The 19,711-nt window shown below is 37.8% G+C and overlaps 1 protein-coding gene and 1 pseudogene across 1 annotated transcript; both read right to left on the bottom strand.

Annotated features, from left to right (window-relative positions):
- Nucleotides 1-10,892: 10,892 nt before the first annotated feature.
- LOC138869642 (uncharacterized) lies at nucleotides 10,893-11,273 on the bottom strand. The gene has a single exon (XM_070147275.1). It carries the CDS (start codon nucleotides 11,271-11,273, stop codon nucleotides 10,893-10,895), a length of 381 nt encoding a protein of 126 aa, XP_070003376.1.
- Nucleotides 11,274-11,744: 471 nt separating this feature from the next.
- Nucleotides 11,745-19,384, bottom strand: LOC138869641 (uncharacterized; annotated as a pseudogene).
- Between the last annotated feature and the right edge of the window lie 327 nt (nucleotides 19,385-19,711).

Here is a 19,711-nt window from a genome sequence, read left to right as displayed (position 1 = left end):
TATACATTGTTTGGATTACATATCTCTATTGAGACTGTATTTACCTCTTTGAGTGAAGGGAAAAAATTAGGTTTTATTGTCTCTCTCTCTCTCTCTCTCTCTATATATATATATATATATATATATATATATAAGATATTGCATTCTCCGAATAATTCAAAATCGAAGCAATTAGTAATTCTTGTTTGATTATATTGAATATCCTCCGAACACATATATCAAAAGCTTAGTGTAAAACTTGAATGAGATATCTCTTTCTTTTTTTTTTAAATTCAAAATTGGAGTAATTGAAGCTCCAAAATTTCAGTTCCACTCGGGCATACTCTTCAGTAGGGGTATACAAACCGAATCGAAAAATCGCACCAAACCAATTAAAAAATCCAATGAGGTTTGGTTTGATTTGGTTTGGTATTGAGTAAAAAAATCCGAACTAAACCGAGATATAAATATATAATATTTATATATAATTTTAAGACTTTATATAGAATTTTCTTTAAAAAGTGTATAGAAATAATTTGGGATTCTCTTATGGGATGTAATATTTAATAGAATATGAAGTGCTGCATTTTTATTAACTTTAAATAATGTGTTGTATGATCACTTTCTTGTCAAGTGTTATTGAAATGCGTCAATCTCTTTATTCGTCCATATTCATATATAATGTATATCAAGATCTATTAAATTCTTATATCTTTTTCGAATTTAAAGTGGTATTTCGATAATTGAAGTTAAATAGAACATATCATTATTTAAGTATCATATTGATTTTATATATTTAATTACTAAATTCGATTAACCTTGAAAGTATACATCAACGAAGAGTTATTGTCAGACAACTAAAAAAAATAACTATCATGTGCTACTAAAAAAATTCTCCCATAAGAATATTTTAATAGACCATATGTTTGTCAATTTTTTTTTAATTTTTATTAAATATATATTTACTTATCGAAAATGTAATAAAGTAAGATTGACATATTATTCATGTAACAAAAAAATTCAAAAAACCGGAAGAATCCGACAAAACTGAACCAATCCAAACCGATATAGTTGGTTTGGTTTCGTTTTAATAAAAATCGAACCAACCTGGTCCATGTACACTCCTACTCTTCAGTCCCATATTATTGTAGAAATCAAGCAAGTGGTCTTATTGATGATAGTGATGAAATACGAGAAATGTGTATCAATGCCCTCAGTCCGGACGGATGCGTACAAGATGTTGACGAAGAAAATGAAGATAATGACAATGAATAGTGTCAGGCAGTGACGATAATAGCAAATGAAAATCGTTATTTATTTCATGAAGTTATTTTAATTATTGCATTGAATCTTCAATGTTAATTGTCAGTATTTGAGGCTATTGGAAACTTAATTTATTTCATAAATATTGACAGCAGCACCATTACAGACATTTAGTACAACAAAATATACTACAACAAATCATTAAGTTTATCCTTGAATAGTTACATTTATGTGATTTCAGTATCAATACAGCTGGTCTTTAAATTCTTCTCAAGGATGTCATACTACTGATAATTCCTTGGTTTTAAATATTGAAGAAGAATGAACTCAAATATCCGTCCATCCAATTATGTAATTTAGAAATAGTTGGTGAAGATATAATATATACATAATTTATGTATTATATATGCATGATTGTATATAATCAATATATAGCCTATGAATATAACTAGAAAAAATAAACAACAAATATAATCGGCTATTTGTGTAAAGATCCCATAATTGTAAGGTTTCTTGTCGGACTCGAGCAACTAGTAAAATGTCGGAGAAGTTAAGCAATTGACCATTCGGCCAAAAATATTAATAGCTCTTAATCAATACACATAAATTATATTAATTATATACAAGTACACATATATTATATCTATCGACCATTTCCTAATTAGGCAATTTCTATAAGACGTCCCATATCTCATAAACTATTCACTTGCACATACTCTTCACTTAATTTTGTTGTTTGGAATCTTTACACAAATAGCCGGGATGAATCACAGTTTATTTTTTCTAGCAAGTATATATTTAGTATATGATTATATTCATCCATACATGACTTATACATATATTATATATTCTCCGGTTATTTTTAGTTTAAGTAATTGAGTGAGCGGTTATTTAGGTTAAGTTTTCTCTTTTTTTCTTTAAGAAAAAAAAAATTGAAATATCATTGTTGCTTTAAAATTATAGTACCAACTGTAGTAAGAATTTAGATGTATGAAAACAAACCATTTCTTAACGTATAGAGTCTTAACCTACTTTTAGCAACTATACTAATTAAGAATAATACTGAGTTTGCTTTAAAATATAAAAGATCTTCAACTTTCTGTAAATACTTTTGTAAATAAAAGGAGAAATGTGCTAATTTTGTAAGAATTCAGCCTAATTTTGTAACCTTTTTTCAGCAATTTGATTCCTACAAAACAAACATCATGAGAACTCCATGACGTACCCTCTCTACTTTACAATTAATAACTCGGTGCAATAGCATTTAAGAATCGGTTGAGTTATATTGATGAAAATGATTGTGTATTTAACAGCTAGAAAAGTTAGTTGGAATAATGTCACTATTAAGAGTAATTATGATACATAACCCATGATTGACAGATATAAAAACTTATATTAAGCTAGTGTTTGGACATAAATTTGATTAAAACTTGAAAAAAGAGCTTTGGAAGTTGTGTTGAAAAATAAATTTTGAAAGCTGAAGTTGTGTTTGGACATTCATTTTATTTGAAGAAAAGTTGAAGTTTTGTGAGTAGAAGAAAAATTTACTCAAAAACTGTAAACATGAAATTTTTTAAAAACAATTCCTCCAAAACATGATCATATTTCATAAACAAACAATATTTTCAAAAAAAAAATTGAAAAAAAGAAGCCAAAATCTATGTCCAAACGGGAGCTAAAATTATGTATACGGATAATGTCAAAAAAATTATAGTTGAGCGGACCTAGAATATTAGCAGCGAGTTCGGCCGAACGTAGTAGTTTTTAGATCGGATATTTTTATTAGAAAATATATTAAATATATATGTGAATACAATAACGTAACCATGACGGGTTATGGGCTCAGAGGCAAACTCAGAATCTAAAAACTTCAAATCATGACTCAGCTTTTGTCGATTCGTTTACTTTAACCTAATTATTTTTTCTTTCGTTAATCTCTTAGTAAGTAAAAAAAATATTAAAAAAAGGGGTACGGTGCACTAAGCTCTCACTATGCACGAGATTCGCGAAAGGGTCGGACCATAAAGGTTTATTATACGCAACTTTACTTTAAATTTCTACAAGATATTGTTTCTTCTGCTCGAACAAGTGACCTCTTGATCATAGAACAACAACTTTAATTACCAGTCCTGCTACTACTATATTATTCCTCATCATGATAAGTCACAAAGCATTGCAATTAAGATTTGAAGGAAAGTTGGTGATTGCAAAAAAGCTTTTTCAACCAAATTCTCATCTAAATCTAAGGTTGTCCTAACATTGTTATATAAAGGGCCCCTCTTATGTAATATTAGTCAATGGCTAGTTTGACATTTGAAATTATCAAAAATATTCTTTAACAATTTCCCTTTTAAGAAAATTTGTAGAAGTTGATCCCCCAATAGGAATTAAGAGATATCAAACTGATTAATGATCAAACTAATATCTATAGTTTCTTTAAAGGAGACAATTAAAACTAAAGTTTAATGTCCCTATATGGTCGGTTTTCTATTACTAATTGACTAAGTTCTTCTCCAATCAATTTTTAAGAGACATCAGTCACAATTATTTACTAGGCGATCTATCTTATTATTTAGTCCTCAATTCATTCAGGTCTAAGTGACTTTTTTTTTATTAGTCCGTTTGAAAAAGAGCCACATATTTTTATATTTGATATAAATTTGACTGATTTAGCTTCGGTTTCCTGGTTTTCTGTCATCTATTTTTCTTGTTCTTAGATTACTGGTATTATCTTTTTGGTCTTTGTTGTTATTATTGCTTGTTCTATTGTTTCTTTGCATTTTCTTGAACCGAGAGTCTATCGGAATAGCATCTCTACATCTCCCAGGTAGGGATAATGTCTGTGTACCCTTCCACACCCCACTTGTGGCAGTCAACTTGGTTTTGTTGTTGTTGTTGTTGTTGTTATTGATGATGATGCAAATTTCATTTATCCTTATTGAAATTTTTTATCATTAGATAAATATTATGGTACGTTTAAGACTACAACGTCATTGCCCACAAGTTTCAAAAAGTGTTTTAGCAAGACAAATTTTATAATATATTTAAGATCATAAATTTTTATTACTTTCATTTATTTTTTAAACGCATTATAGCGTCGGAGTATATCACATAAATTAAAAATGGAAGGAGTAGATGATTAAAATCCTTGTTCCTTCAAAATCCATATCTTTGCAACATTTATTTTCTCACGTTTAACAAAAAGATGAACTTCCTTCAATATTACTCTTAAAATTGGTTACATTATCATTTACACAAGAAAAAATCATAACAAAAAAAGAGAACTTTTACGTACAAAAGACAATATGTGACTTCACTTTCAATGGCACATGGTTGTATAGTGAAGACAAGGAACTTTCAGTTGTTGAATTTAATTAGATATAATGAGTTGAGGGACAAAGCCCAACTATACTGTTAAATAGTCTAATTAATGCCATTTTCATATATCGCATTCAATCAATTGTGACGGCCACTTACTAGTAATGTTTTAGGACCACAAATTAGGTTAATATAAGATGATTTCCTTCACCAATAAGAAGCAAACATACACTAAACAAAACTTACTCAGCTTCTCATGTTTGTATCAAATCGATGAATGTAAATAAGTATCTCATATTATATTACTCTTTCCGATTTCAAAAATTAGTGTCATTTTTGGTAACTACGTAGAATTTTTGCAAAATATTTGACTAAGAGCAACCCAGCCATAAGAATGTGTAAAATTTTGAAGAAACCAATGTTAACTGCTGGTATTTAAAGTTCTAAAGCAGGGGTGTAATGTGGGCCAGGCTCGGGCCTAAACGGGCCTCGTGAGCCGATCCTAAGTGGGCCTGAGCTTCGTGGGCCGGTCCTACGTGGTTCCGAGTTTCGTGGGCTTTTTTTGTAGGAACCGGCCCGGGACCGGGACCACTAACTAATGGTCCCGGGCTAAGTGGGCTGAGCCTTTTTTCAAATTTTTTTTTATCTAAAGCAATTTCTTATATATATATATATTAAGATGAACTCGGTATCAAACTTGCAAATTAAAGTTTACATTTAATACTTCAAATTGAGAGAGATTGATGATTTTGTGAGAAAAATGAAAGAATGAGGGGTATTTATATAGTTGAAATAGGGAAAAAGTATAATTATAAAAAGTTTGGGGATAAAATAAAGTTGGGAGGGAGGGGGAGGAGGTTAAATGGCTATTTTATAAATAGCCAACAGCTATTTTGGCAGGTAAAAATGCTATTTTTTAAATGCCATAACGGGTAGAAACGGCCATATTTGGCAGATTTTTTTAAAAAAATAGTCGTTGGGCCCGTTTAGGACCAACCGAACCAGCCCACTTCCCAGCCGGTTCCGGGCCGAAACGGTCTCGATCTCGCGGGCCTCAATCATGGGAGCAGCCCACTTCCAGGTCACCCCCACCTGGTCCCAGTTCTATCCGGTTAGGCCCGGTTAGGCCCGGTTAGGCCCACCACCCATTTGGGCTTGCATGCTTGGGCCGGGTCGGGCCTAACCGGCCCACATGCCACCCTTATTCTAAAGTCAGACACAGTTATGATCTTTGTTTAGTTCAATTACTTTTATGTGACATTTTTTTTAGATAACTTCTTATAACGAATAAACTTCAGTGATTATATGTGAAATATATTAACCGTGCGACACCAGTAATGCATTGGATATTGCAACCATAGGATGAGAATCGGTTTATACAAATGTCACTAGCTATTCAAAGTTTAAAAACGAACAAAATGAACTCGTAATCAACCAAATTTCACGAGAGCTAAGCTCTCGTTTGGCTTGTAATCAACCAAATTTTAAAAATATTGTTTATTTATGAAATATGATTATGTTTTGGGGGAAAAAATTTTAAAAATTTTTAAGTTCTCAAAAATTGGTTTAGGACAGTTTTTGGGTGCACTTTTTTCTTCCACTCACAAAACTCAACTTCGAGTAAAATGCATGTCCAAACACAATTTCAACTTTCAACAATTATTTTTTAACACAACTTCAAAAACTCTTTTTTCAAGTTTCAATCAAATCTATGTCCAAATGCTAGCTTAGAATACTAGTTGCAGACACATAGCAAGTTAAGAGATTTTGAAGTCAGATCTTTTGCCTTGACACTGAAAGTTACCCGTCTATCTGCTTGGGTGTTGGGAGAAGTGGCGAAGCCATTTTTGTCTAAGAGGTGTTAATCGATATCCCTTCGCCGAAAATATTAATTTATAGTTAGGTAATTTATATATATATATATATATATATATATATATATACTACTACTACTACTACTACTATATTTTGAATGTCCTTGAATTTTTTGTGTATTTATTTTTTTATATTTTGACTATATTTAATAATAATTCTAGCTCCATCACTGATTTAGAGGGGGATGAAAGACTCTTCTGACACAAAAATTACTACCACAGAAAACGGGGGTCTAAAAAAGGAAAGTAGAGAGAGTTTAATTTGGGACCCTTTCAACAAACTTCTTAAGTGCTAGACTAGAACATGAGTTATTATAATATATCATATCCCATTGGACATTTCCTAACAACATGAGCTGTAATTTGATACATCAATCTTCAACATAACAGCTCTCCATTGATGGAGACAATGTGATGTTTATAGTTATCGACTTACCATAGAATTAGTGGTAAAGAAGGTGTGGATCATTAATGTTTATTCACATTACAGTGTTAGTGGTAAAGAAGGTGTGGATCATTAATGTTTATTCACATTACAGTGTTTGATGTGGGGCTATAATTTCATAGTTTAGTATATTATGTGCCTTGCTTTTTACATGCTCTAATGATAAATTACACTTTATTTAGGCGTAACGGAGTTTATTTTATGTGTAGGTAAATTGGAGATGAAAGAAAAGCAAAAGGAATACTTAAACGTTGAAAGTATGCTCGAGAACAGTGAAAAGGTGAGGCCATGCAAAGGCCAGCTTAACCAGGCTTTAGCCTGGCGAGGCCAGGCAAAGGCCAGCTTAACCAGGCTTTAGCCTGGCGAGGCCAGCCAAAGGCCAAGCTGAAGCTGGCATTAGGCTGGCGCTGCAAAGCAAAGGCCAGATTGAGGCTGGCGTTAGGCTGGCGCTGCAAGGATAAGACCAGGCTGAAGCTGGCGTTAGGCTGGCGACGCCAGGCCTAGGGCGAGGTCCAGTCCGAGTTTTGAAGACTTAATTCATTTTCCGGCTTGACTAGGATTTGACCTACATATTTAGGTCTTGTCCTAATCATATAAATAGACCTAAAAACGCCACTTTGAAGGAGTTTTTGCGACCGGAGGCAAAGACATCACATGGACAACTTTTGGAGGAGAAAATCATAGAGTTCTTCATCCCTTTTTCTTTTCTTTGTAATTTGTTTATGCAATATACTTGAAAAATAGTCACTACGAACATGAGTGGCTAAGCACTCTAAGTTCTAGGGTTGTTGTTGACATTACTATTATCGTTTATTAATTACATCCTCATTAATTTGGATTATCATCTTATGGTTGTTTCTTTAATTCTAGTTTTAACTTGTGAATTGTTGTAGCTACCAATTCACTCTACTATCTATGCTATGCTTGGAAAAGCCGTGTTTAGATTAGAGTAGAATTAGGGGAGCTTGTTTCTGAACCCGTGGCTCGGGGGAAGATTTCTCGATTAGGATAGGAATATACCTAACAGTCTTGCTTAATTAAATAACGTATTATATCTGTTCATGATATATTCAATACCATAGGAATATAGGATTGATATTTTGTGGGCAGACGAGTAGTATTGTGGGAACATGCTATTCATATAAATGATCCGGTTAATTAGCAATCATAGATAATCTGGATTAACGAGTGTAGTTATTAAACTTAATAGGATTGATAAACCAACCACAACCCTGGAATTTCCATCTCCTCTGAAGTAAATCTTGTCATACAAAATCACATTCTTGGTAATTTAGTTGTTATTTGTTTAATTTCTGCAATAGTAGATTAATAGAAAAATATCACTCTTAAATATTTTGGACAATTAATTGACCGGGTTGGTTCGATTTTTATTAGAACCAAACCAAACCAATTATATCGGTTTAGATTAATAAAAAAATATCTCTATGAGTTCGACATCCGGCTTTCAAATCACTTTATTACTTGACGACCACGTATACTTGCGTGTGTGTTTGGTCCCAACAGTGTTATATTGTAATAATTAAGCAGTGGCGGACCAGTCTTTTAAGGTTGTCGGTGCTCACCACCTTTAACATAAAGTTGCTAAACCAAAAACACTCAATTGACTTTTTGTTTATTGGATGCTCACTGAAATATTATAATCAGCTTTAATTTTTGACTCCTTTGTGTATTACTATACATTGTTTGGATTACATATCTCTATTGAGACTGTATTTACCTCTTTGAGTGAAGGGAAAAAATTAGGTTTTATTGTCTCTCTCTCTCTCTCTCTCTTATATATATATATATATATATATATATATATATATATAAGATATTGCATTCTCCGAATAATTCAAAATCGAAGCAATTAGTAATTCTTGTTTGATTATATTGAATATCCTCCGAACACATATATCAAAAGCTTAGTGTAAAACTTGAATGAGATATCTCTTTCTTTTTTTTAAATTCAAAATTGGAGTAATTGAAGCTCCAAAATTTCAGTTCCACTCGGGCATACTCTTCAGTAGGGGTATACAAACCGAATCGAAAAATCGCACCAAACCAATTAAAAAATCCAATGAGGTTTGGTTTGATTTGGTTTGGTATTGAGTAAAAAAATCCGAACTAAACCGAGATATAAATATATAATATTTATATATAATTTTAAGACTTTATATAGAATTTTCTTTAAAAAGTGTATAGAAATAATTTGGGATTCTCTTATGGGATGTAATATTTAATAGAATATGAAGTGCTGCATTTTTATTAACTTTAAATAATGTGTTGTATGATCACTTTCTTGTCAAGTGTTATTGAAATGCGTCAATCTCTTTATTCGTCCATATTCATATATAATGTATATCAAGATCTATTAAATTCTTATATCTTTTTCGAATTTAAAGTGGTATTTCGATAATTGAAGTTAAATAGAACATATCATTATTTAAGTATCATATTGATTTTATATATTTAATTACTAAATTCGATTAACCTTGAAAGTGTACATCAACGAAGAGTTATTGTCAGACAACTAAAAAAAATAACTATCATGTGCTACTAAAAAAATTCTCCCATAAGAATATTTTAATAGACCATATGTTTGTCAATTTTTTTTTAATTTTTATTAAATATATATTTACTTATCGAAAATGTAATAAAGTAAGATTGACATATTATTCATGTAACAAAAAAATTCAAAAAACCGGAAGAATCCGACAAAACTGAACCAATCCAAACCGATATAGTTGGTTTGGTTTCGTTTTAATAAAAATCGAACCAACCTGGTCCATGTACACTCCTACTCTTCAGTCCCATATTATTGTAGAAATCAAGCAAGTGGTCTTATTGATGATAGTGATGAAATACGAGAAATGTGTATCAATGCCCTCAGTCCGGACGGATGCGTACAAGATGTTGACGAAGAAAATGAAGATAATGACAATGAATAGTGTCAGGCAGTGACGATAATAGCAAATGAAAATCGTTATTTATTTCATGAAGTTATTTTAATTATTGCATTGAATCTTCAATGTTAATTGTCAGTATTTGAGGCTATTGGAAACTTAATTTATTTCATAAATATTGACAGCAGCACCATTACAGACATTTAGTACAACAAAATATACTACAACAAATCATTAAGTTTATCCTTGAAAATTGGGCACATTGGATGAACTGCCACCAGGAGCTGAATTACCACTGCTTTTCAAACCGACTAAAGGGCATTTACTGCAATCATGTCTTGTTTGGGAACATATACCAGATTTACACGCATAAACGGTATCACCAACATCCATTTAGTTCCGTGTCCAAGTTCTTTTTTGTACTTGCCGGCGACGCGCATAATCCTTGTTACACACCATTTTAAATAGTTCCGACGGTCAATAATGCTCAGCACCCTCTGGTTGGAAATGGCCGTTATAGGTATTTACATATGCAACAACACTATATTCTTTATCAACGTACCTCGTCGCAGCAAAACCATCATGTTAAAAGCATTTCATGGCATGTGAGAATGGCAAGTGATAGATCAACCATTTTTCAAACGAAAATAATCTGCTGGATTCGTTGATGGGCATAGGTATTATTACCGTGATTTTGATGCATACTAGTGCAAACTTCAGAAATATTTCGCTCGTTGTAATATTGCAAATATGTAGGCCATTATGCTCGCTCCCTATATTTTTCAAATAGTTTCATCGGATGTGGCATAGATTGAATACCGCTTTCCAACAAGGATGATGCACTTCAGGATCTTCCAACAAACCTCTTCGCCATCTACTTGAATGACATCTGCACCATAACAGTGATAGGCAATCCAACCCGTTGAAAGACTCTGACATATTTTAGTCAAAATTCATCATCTTCTGCCACCATCCTTATGCAAAGTCCACTTATCAAGCTCATATTGCATCAACCAATAATAAGCTCCTGAGTCTTACTGCCTAATCAATTCCATTCGCATCCTGAATTTACACTCTTGATGATCTATTGAAGACATCCACATTAAATCATGTAAGCTCTTGATCGGATAAGTGGAAATTGGTCTTCAAGTGCCTAACACAGTAACTGTGGTAGACAAATGGTTCCTTCCATGCATCCAAAGTCTGTACAAGACTTAAACTCCCATCACACCGATCAGATATTAGACAAATACCTGAACGTTGTCTGACAACATGCTCCTTCAAGTGGTTCAAAAACCATGTCCATGTCTCTTGAATTTCATTGGCACAAATAGCAAATGCGAGGGGAAATACACTTCCATTAGCATATACTGCAATGGCAATCAACATCTTAATATCATGCTTTCCATAAACATGTGTGCCGTCTATGGAGATTACCGGCCGACAATGCACAAAACTATCAATGGCTGGTTTAAATACCCAAAACATATATCTGAATATGTATTCTGGTATTTCCGATTCTGCTCAAGATTTCATTCAACAACAGTCCTGGGGTTAAAGTGTTGCAAAGCTGCAATGTACTTGGGTAGATCAGTAAATGGCTTATCCCAATTACCATAAACAATCTCAAACACATGTTTACTCCCGAGAAATACCTTTCTTTTGGTAATTGTATAACTATATACCTGGTGGACCGATATTATACACTCTTTAATATTGTACCTTACGGACAATTCAATATGTGGAATCAAGACAAGAGAAATCAAGTCAACATTCAAGTTAAAATGACTCCCATTGACATATCACAAGTGTGGTTGCTAATGTATTTCCCCACCATCCACATATTGGTTTTCAACTTTCTCGTACGTAGCATCCACTTATAACCTTGAAACCATCTACGACAAATAAACTTATATACGTATGGGGTTGATTCATGAACCTCGATCTCACGATAGAGTTTTATGCTGTAAATTCGCACAGGCGCGCTTTTTTAGCAAACAACATATTCTTTGACTGCTCCATTGGTCTAGATTCATCCCACATTGTTGTCCGAATGTCATCAAGATCCCTTGTGAGAGTATCCACATCCGACATACTAGATAACTGATCAAGGTAGGGAATTTCCCTTAAATGTAAGGGCACAGGGACTCATACACTCTGGGTCTAATGGTAGGTTGAGTCTGCATATATGGAGTATGCTCATTGGTGGCATCATGCTCCCTCGTCAAATCAGGCTGCTCATTCTCATTCTCATCAGCAAAGTGTGTTTCCTTATCCTCATCACCCTCATCAAGAAAGGGTGTATCATTTCCAAACTTATCAGTATTGTTGTCATAATCACTATCATCTTCCTGACTCTGTGCATCTACCAGATCCTAATTAAATATATCGTCTTCGGGCAACTGAATAAGGATAGGACCTTTATGTTGCTGTCACGACCCCAACCCCGGTCGTGATGGCGCCAACACACTGCTAGGAAAGCCTAACCAATTAACAACCTCAACCTATTTTTTATATAGTTCATTATTAGCTAACACAGTTAAATTACCAAAACACCATATTAAAAGTCTGAAATCAGAGTTAAATAGGCGGAGTTTCAAATGATAAAACTACTACTGCATAGCCCATATAGATCCGGTGTCACAAGTCTGAGCCTCTAATACCAGTTTATCACCTTAATACATATCAATCTAGGGAATGCGGATAAAACAAAAGGATAGAAAGAAGAGATCAGGGTTGCGGACGCCATGCAGCTACCTCGATGCTCCCGGATACGCGCTGCTCAACTGAAAATCCTCACTCAGCCTCAGATGCACCTGGATCTACACGCAAGGTGCAGAGAGTAATGTGAGTACTCCAACCCAGTGAGTAATAAGCATAAATAATGACTGAGAATATGAAATCACGGAGAAACATAGAGTAATCTATAATGCGGCATTTTAAACAAGTAATATAAAAGCAATAAACCAATGGAAATGCTACAACAAATAAGCAGTTAAGTAATAGACATATAAAGAAAATCAACACATAGAACGATACCCTATAGTACTCGCTGCGGCGTGCAGCCCGATCCATACATTTATTGTCGACGGCGCTCACTAGGGGTGTGCAGACTCCGGTAGGGGCCCCTTACGGCCCAAGCGCAATATCAAGCCATCTTGTGGCATCAAATCCAGGCCCTCGACCTGATATCCATATCAGTGTAACACTGCTGCGGTGCACAACCCGATCCCATAGTATCCTTACATCTGGCCCTTGGCCGTAATCAGTCCAGAAATCATATAAGCCCCTCTGACATTAGTAAAACAGTAGTTCTCAGCCCAAAACATCATTTAATATATCATTTTAGTATCAAAACCAAGTAAAAAGTGGCTGAGTTATAAAACAGTGGAAAACGATACAACTGAGTTCAAGTAGTAAGTCAAAACAATGAGGAAATAGTAATAAAACTCCCCGGAGGACTCAAATAATTGGCACGAAGCCCAAATATGGCAGTCAGTTCAAACATTGATGAGAACAAATAGGTTGCAACCAAAATACGCGGTAAAAGCATCACTCGGGACAGACCAAGTCATAATCCCCAATAGTAAACGACCCCACGCTCATCATCAAGCGCGTGTCTCACCTCAATATAGCACTATGATGTGCAAACCGGGGTTTTAAACCCTCAGGACATCATTTACATTCATTACTCACCTCGAACCGGCTAAAGCTCTAACTCGCTATGCCCTTGCCTCTCAAATCGGCCTCCTCGCGTATCGAATCTGACCAAAACCAGAGCGAATACGTCACAATATGCTAAGGGGACAAAGCCCAAGCGAAAACAATCGAAAAATATCAAAAATCCCGAAATTAGCAAAACTCGAGCCCCGGGCACACGTCTCGGAATCGGGTAAAATTTACATTTTCGGAATCCTCATACCCTCACGTGTCTAACGATACCAACATTATCCAATTCTGATATCATTTGGTCCTTCAAATCATTATTTTATATTTTTGAAAGGTTTCACAATTTTCTTCCCAAATTACAAATTAAATGATGAATTCAATGATAGATTCATGTACTCTAGCCAAATCTGAGTTACAATCACTTACCCCGATGAATTTCTTGAAAAACCTTCAAAAAATCGCCAAAATCCGAGCTCTGTAGGTCAAAATATCAAATAAAACCGAAAACCTTGTATTTATAGAGTACCCCTCATATCTCAGCCTCTGCGGTCCACACAGAACCACCACGGTCCGCGCAAAAGCACTGTGATCCGCACAAAACCACCGCGGCCGCACTTCCTTTTGTGCGGTCCGCGTGGGTGGGTTCCGAGGCCTGCAACCCTTCTAGACCTGCTACAGCTATGATTTTGGCCTAAAACATCCCGGAACCTACCCAGAACTCCTGGAATTCCAAACCAATTGCACCAACACATCCCATGACATCGTTCAAACTTGTTCAAAACCTCGGGACGCTCACAACAACATCAAATCACTAATTTAACAGGGAATTCAAGCCTAAGAACTCCAAGAACTCTTAAATTATGCTTTCGATCAAAAAGTCTATCAAATCTCGTCCGAATGACCTAAAATTTTGCACACACATCCCAAATGACACAACGAAGCTACTGTCACTCTCGGAATTCCATTCCGACCCCTATATCAAAATCTAGCCTATCAACCGGAACCGCCAAAATATCAACTTTGCCAATTTAAGCCTAAATCTTCTCTACAACTCTAAAACTCATTCTAATCGCGTTCCTAAGTCACAAATCACCTCCCGAAGCTAACCGAACCTCGGAACTCACTTCCGAACCTTCTAACACATAAGTTAACATCTAGTTGACTTTTCTAACTTAAGCCTTCTTAAAAGAGAATAAGTGTCTCATTTCTTACCAAATCCTCTCCGAACTCGAACTAATCAATCCGATCACATAAAACACGGATAACGAAGCATAAATAAGCTGAAATAGGGGGAAATGGAGGGGTAACTCATAAGACGACTGGCCAGGTCGTCACATCCTCCCCAACTTAAACAAACGTTCGTCCTCGAACGAGTCAAGAAACATACCTGAAGCCTCAAACAGGTGAGGATATCTGCTCTGCATCTCCCGCTCGGTCTCCCAGGTAGCCTCCTCCACGGGCCGACCTCTCTACTGCACTTTCACTAAAACTATATCCTTTGACCTAAACTTTCGAACCTGACGACCCAAAATTGCTACTGGCTCCACATCATAGGTCAAATCATTATCCAACTGAACCGTGCTGAAATCCAAAACATGAGACGGATCCCCAATATACTTCCGAAGCATAGAAACATGAAATACCGGATGCACACTCGACAAGCTGGGTGGCAAATCAAGCTCATAAGCCACCTCCCTAATCCTCTGAAGCACCTCAAAAGGCCCAATAAACCGCGGACTCAACTTCCCTTTCTTCCCAAACCTCATAACACCCTTCATGGGCGAAACCTTCAGCAAGAACTTCTCACCGACCATGTAGGACACATCTCGAACCTTTCGATCTGCATAACTCTTCTGACGCGACTGCGTTGTATGAAGCCTCTCCTGAATCACCTTCACCTTCTCTAAGGCATCATGAACCAAATCTGTCCCCAATAGTCTAGCCTCGCCGGGCTCGAACCAACCAACTGGAGATCTACACTGCCTCCCGTACAAAGACTCATACAGAGCCATCTGAATAATCGACTGGTAGCTGTTGTTGTAAGCAAACTCTGCAAGTGGTAGAAACTCATCCCATGAACCTCCAAAGTCAATAACACAAGCACGCAACATGTCCTCCAATATCTGAATCGTACGCTCGGACTGTCCGTCCGTCTGAGGATGAAAAGCTATGCTCAACTCCACCTGAGTACCCAACTCTTGCTGAACAGATTTCCAAAACTGGAAAGTAAACTGAGTACCTCTATCTGAGATGATGGAAACCGGGACACCATGCAACCGAACAATCTCTCGGATATAAATCCCTGCCAACCGCTCTGAAGAATAGGTAGTACACACAGGGATGAAGTGCGCAGACTTGGTCAGCTGATCCACAATCACCCAAATAGCATCAAACTTCTTCAAAGTCCGAGGAAGTCCAACCACAAAGTCCATAGTGATCCTCTCCCACTTCCACTCGGGAATAACCATCTGCTGAAGAAAGCCACTTGGTCTCTAATGCTCATATTTTACCTGCTAACAGTTGAGACACCGAGCTACAAATCCCACAATATCTTTCTTCATTCTTCTCCACTAATAGTGTTGCCTCAAATCCTAGTACATCTTCGTGGCACCCGGATGGATAGAATACCGCGAGCTATGGGCCTCATCCAGAATCAACTCTCTAAGCTCATCCACATTGGGCGCACAAATCCGGCCCTGCATCCTCAACACACCATCGTCACCAATGGTCACATCTCTGGCATCATCATGCTGAACCCTCTCCTTAAGGATAAGCAAATGCGGATCATCATACTAATGCGATCATATAAGGAAGACCGAGAAACCACACATGACAACACCCAACTGGACTTCGAAATATCCAACCTCACGAACCGATTGGCCAAGTCCTAAACATCAACTACAAGAGGTCTCTCCCCAACTGGAATATATGTCAAACTCCCCATACTCACTGTCTTTCAGCTCAATGCATCGGCCACTACATTGGCCTTTCCCGGATGATACAATATGGTGATATCATAATCCTTAAGCAACTCCATCCATCTCTGCTGCCTCAAATTAAGATCCTTTTGCTTGAACAAATATTGAAGATTGCGATGATCGGTGAATATCTCACAAGATACACCATACAAATAATGCCTCCAAATCTTCAATGCATGAACTATGGCAGCCAACTCCAAATCATGAACAGGGTAGTTCTTCTCATGGGGCTTCAACTAACGAGAAGCATAAGCAATAACTCTACCCTCCTACATCAATACACAACCAATCCCAACACTCGAAGCATCACAATACATGGTATATGAACCTGAAGCTGATGGCAAAACCAACACTGGAGCTGTGGTCAAAGCTGTCTTGAGCTTCTGAAAGCTCTCTTCATACTCGTCCAACCATACAAATGAAATACCCTTCTGAGTCAACTTGGTCAAGGGCGATGTGATAGATGAGAATCCCTGAACAAACCGGTGATAATAGCCTGCCAACCCAAGAAAGCTACGAATCTTTGTGGTTGAGGATGGTCTAGGCCAACTCTGAACCGTCTCTATCTTCTTTGGATCAACCTGAATACCCTCTCTGGACACCACGTGTCCCAAGAAAGCCACTAAACTGAGCCAAAACTCACACTTGGAGAATTTTGCATAAAGCTTCTCCTCCCTCAATCTCTGCAACACAACTCTCAAATGCTCTGCGTGCTCCTCCTGACTATGCGAGTACACCAGAATATCATTAACGAATACAATAACGAACGAATCCAGATAAGGCTGGAACACGCTGTTCATCAAATGCATGAATGTTGTTGGGGCATTGGTTAGCCTTCACAAGAAACTCATAATGACCATATCTGGTCCTGAAGGCAGTCTTAAGAATATTTGAATCCCTGATCTTCAATTGGTGATAACCGGAATGGAGATCAATCTTGGAGAACACTCTCGCTCCCTGAAGATGATCAAAAATCATCAATGTGAGGCAAATGATACTTGTTCTTAATTGTTACTTTGTTCAATTTCCTATAATCAATGCACATTCTCATCGTGCCATCCTTCTTCTTCACAAACAAAATCGACGCACCCCAAGGTGACACACTAGGCCGAATGAACCCCTTATCTAGGAGTTTCTGAAGCTGCTCTTTCAATTCCTTCCAACTTTACTAGTGCCATACGATACGGCGGAATAGAAATGGGCTGAGTGCCCGGCACCAGGTCAATACCAAAATCAATATCCTTGTCCGATGGCATGCCCAACAGGTTTGCAAGAAAGACATCGGGAAAATCCCTCACAACTGGGACAGAATCAATACTAGGAATCTCAGCTCCAACATCTCTCACAAACGCTAGATACGAAAGGCAACCTTTCCCAACCATGCGCTGGGCCTTCAAGAAAGATATCACTCTACAAGGAACATAATCAGTCACACCACGCCACTCGATCCGCGGTACACCCGACATAGCCAAAGTGATTGTCTTAGTATGACAGTCTAGAATAGCACGACACGGAGATAGCCAATACATGCCCAAAATGACATCAAAATCCACCATGCTCAATAGCAATAGATCTACTCGAGTTTCCAGACCCCCAATAGTCACCACACATGACCGGTACACACGATCTACAACAACAGTATCGCCCACCAGGGTAGATACATGAACAGGTAAAGCAAGAAACTCACGGGGAGTACCCAAATAACGAGCAAAGTATGAGGACACATAAGAATAGGTGGAACCAGGATTAAATAATACTGAGGCATCTCTGTGGCAGACTGAAACAATACCTGTAATGATAGCATCTGAAACAATAGCATCTGTCCTGCCTGGAATAGCATAGAAACGAGCCTGGCCACCGCATGATCGACCTCCCCCTCTGGGGAGACCCTTGGCTGCCTGACCTCCACCACTAGCTGACTGGGCAGGTGGTGAAGTAACTGCAGCATAAGTCGAGGGCTGACCCCTCTACTGAAACTGACCATTACGAAGTCGAGGGCACTGCCTCCTTATATGTCCAAACTCTCTGCACTCATAACAACTACCCTGTGCTGGAGATGGGGACTGAAGGGAACCTCTTGCACCGGAGTGACTAGCAGATGCACTCGGTGTAGAAGAACATTGAGCTGATGAGGCATGAGATGAACTCTGATCTGGGAGGGCGCTGAATGAAGGCTGGCCCTGCTGGGACCCTTGATGAACACGACCTGAAGATGCCCCATGATACTCTAGACGGGCCGACTGAGTAGGCCTGAAATAAGGACCTCTACCATACTGGGACTGGCCCCTCGACGGAGCTCCACTGTAACTGCCCGATCCTCGAAGCCTCTTGGCCTCCCTCTCCTCTCGCTCCCTACGACGAACCGTCTCAATCTCACGAGTGATATCAACCACCTCCTCGAACGTAGCACCCAATACTCTCTCTAGTCATCAGAATACGGAGATGGTAGTTAAGGTCATCCACAAATCTTCTGATCCTCTCACTATTTGTCGGAATCATCCAAATGGCATGACGAGCAAACTCAAAAAAACTCATCTCAAACTGGGTCACGGTCATACCCCCCTGCATGAACCACTCAAACTGCCTACGCAACTCCTCTTTATGGGACTGCAATACATACTTCTCTAAAAAGAGAGCGGAGAACTGCTGCCAAGAAAGGGGTGCTGCATCGACAGGCCTACGCCTCTCAAAATCCTCCCACCAAGTAAAGGCAGCCCTAGAGAACTGAAAGGTGGTAAATGCTACACCACTAGACTCAAGGATCCCTGTTGTACGGAGCATCTGCTGACACTTGTCAAGAAAACCCTGGGCATCCTCGCCCTCAGCACCACTGAATAACGGAGGCTGGAGTCTACCAAACCTCTCAAGACGATGCTGCTCATCATCCGGCATAACTGGTACCATGAACTCCTGAACTGGTGCAACCGGATGAGATGGAGGTACCCCCGGCATCTGTAGTCCATGCACTACCTGCTTAGGTGTGCGAACATCGGGGGTCTGATTGCCTCTCTCGGCCTGTGAAGTAGCTGCTGTGGTAGTGGCTGAAACTGCCTGAGCCAGGCTAGTGCAAACTGATAAGATTTGTGCCAAGGCCTCCTGAATACCCGAAATCACGATGGGCATAGCTGGTGCCTGAACTGGTGCTGCTGGAGCCTGATCTAGATCCAGGGTAGCTGGGGGATCAACAGGTGCTGACCTCGCTGCTCTGCCTCTACCACGTCCACGATCGCGTCCCCGGCCTCTGGTGGCCTCAGTGGGTGGAACTGTTGGTCGTCCACC

Source organism: Nicotiana sylvestris, chromosome 5 (genome assembly GCF_000393655.2).
Source record: "Nicotiana sylvestris chromosome 5, ASM39365v2, whole genome shotgun sequence".
NCBI lineage: Eukaryota > Viridiplantae > Streptophyta > Magnoliopsida > Solanales > Solanaceae > Nicotiana > Nicotiana sylvestris.
The sequence above is the reverse complement of the archived record's forward strand: the minus strand, read 5'-3'. Positions and strand labels throughout refer to the sequence as shown.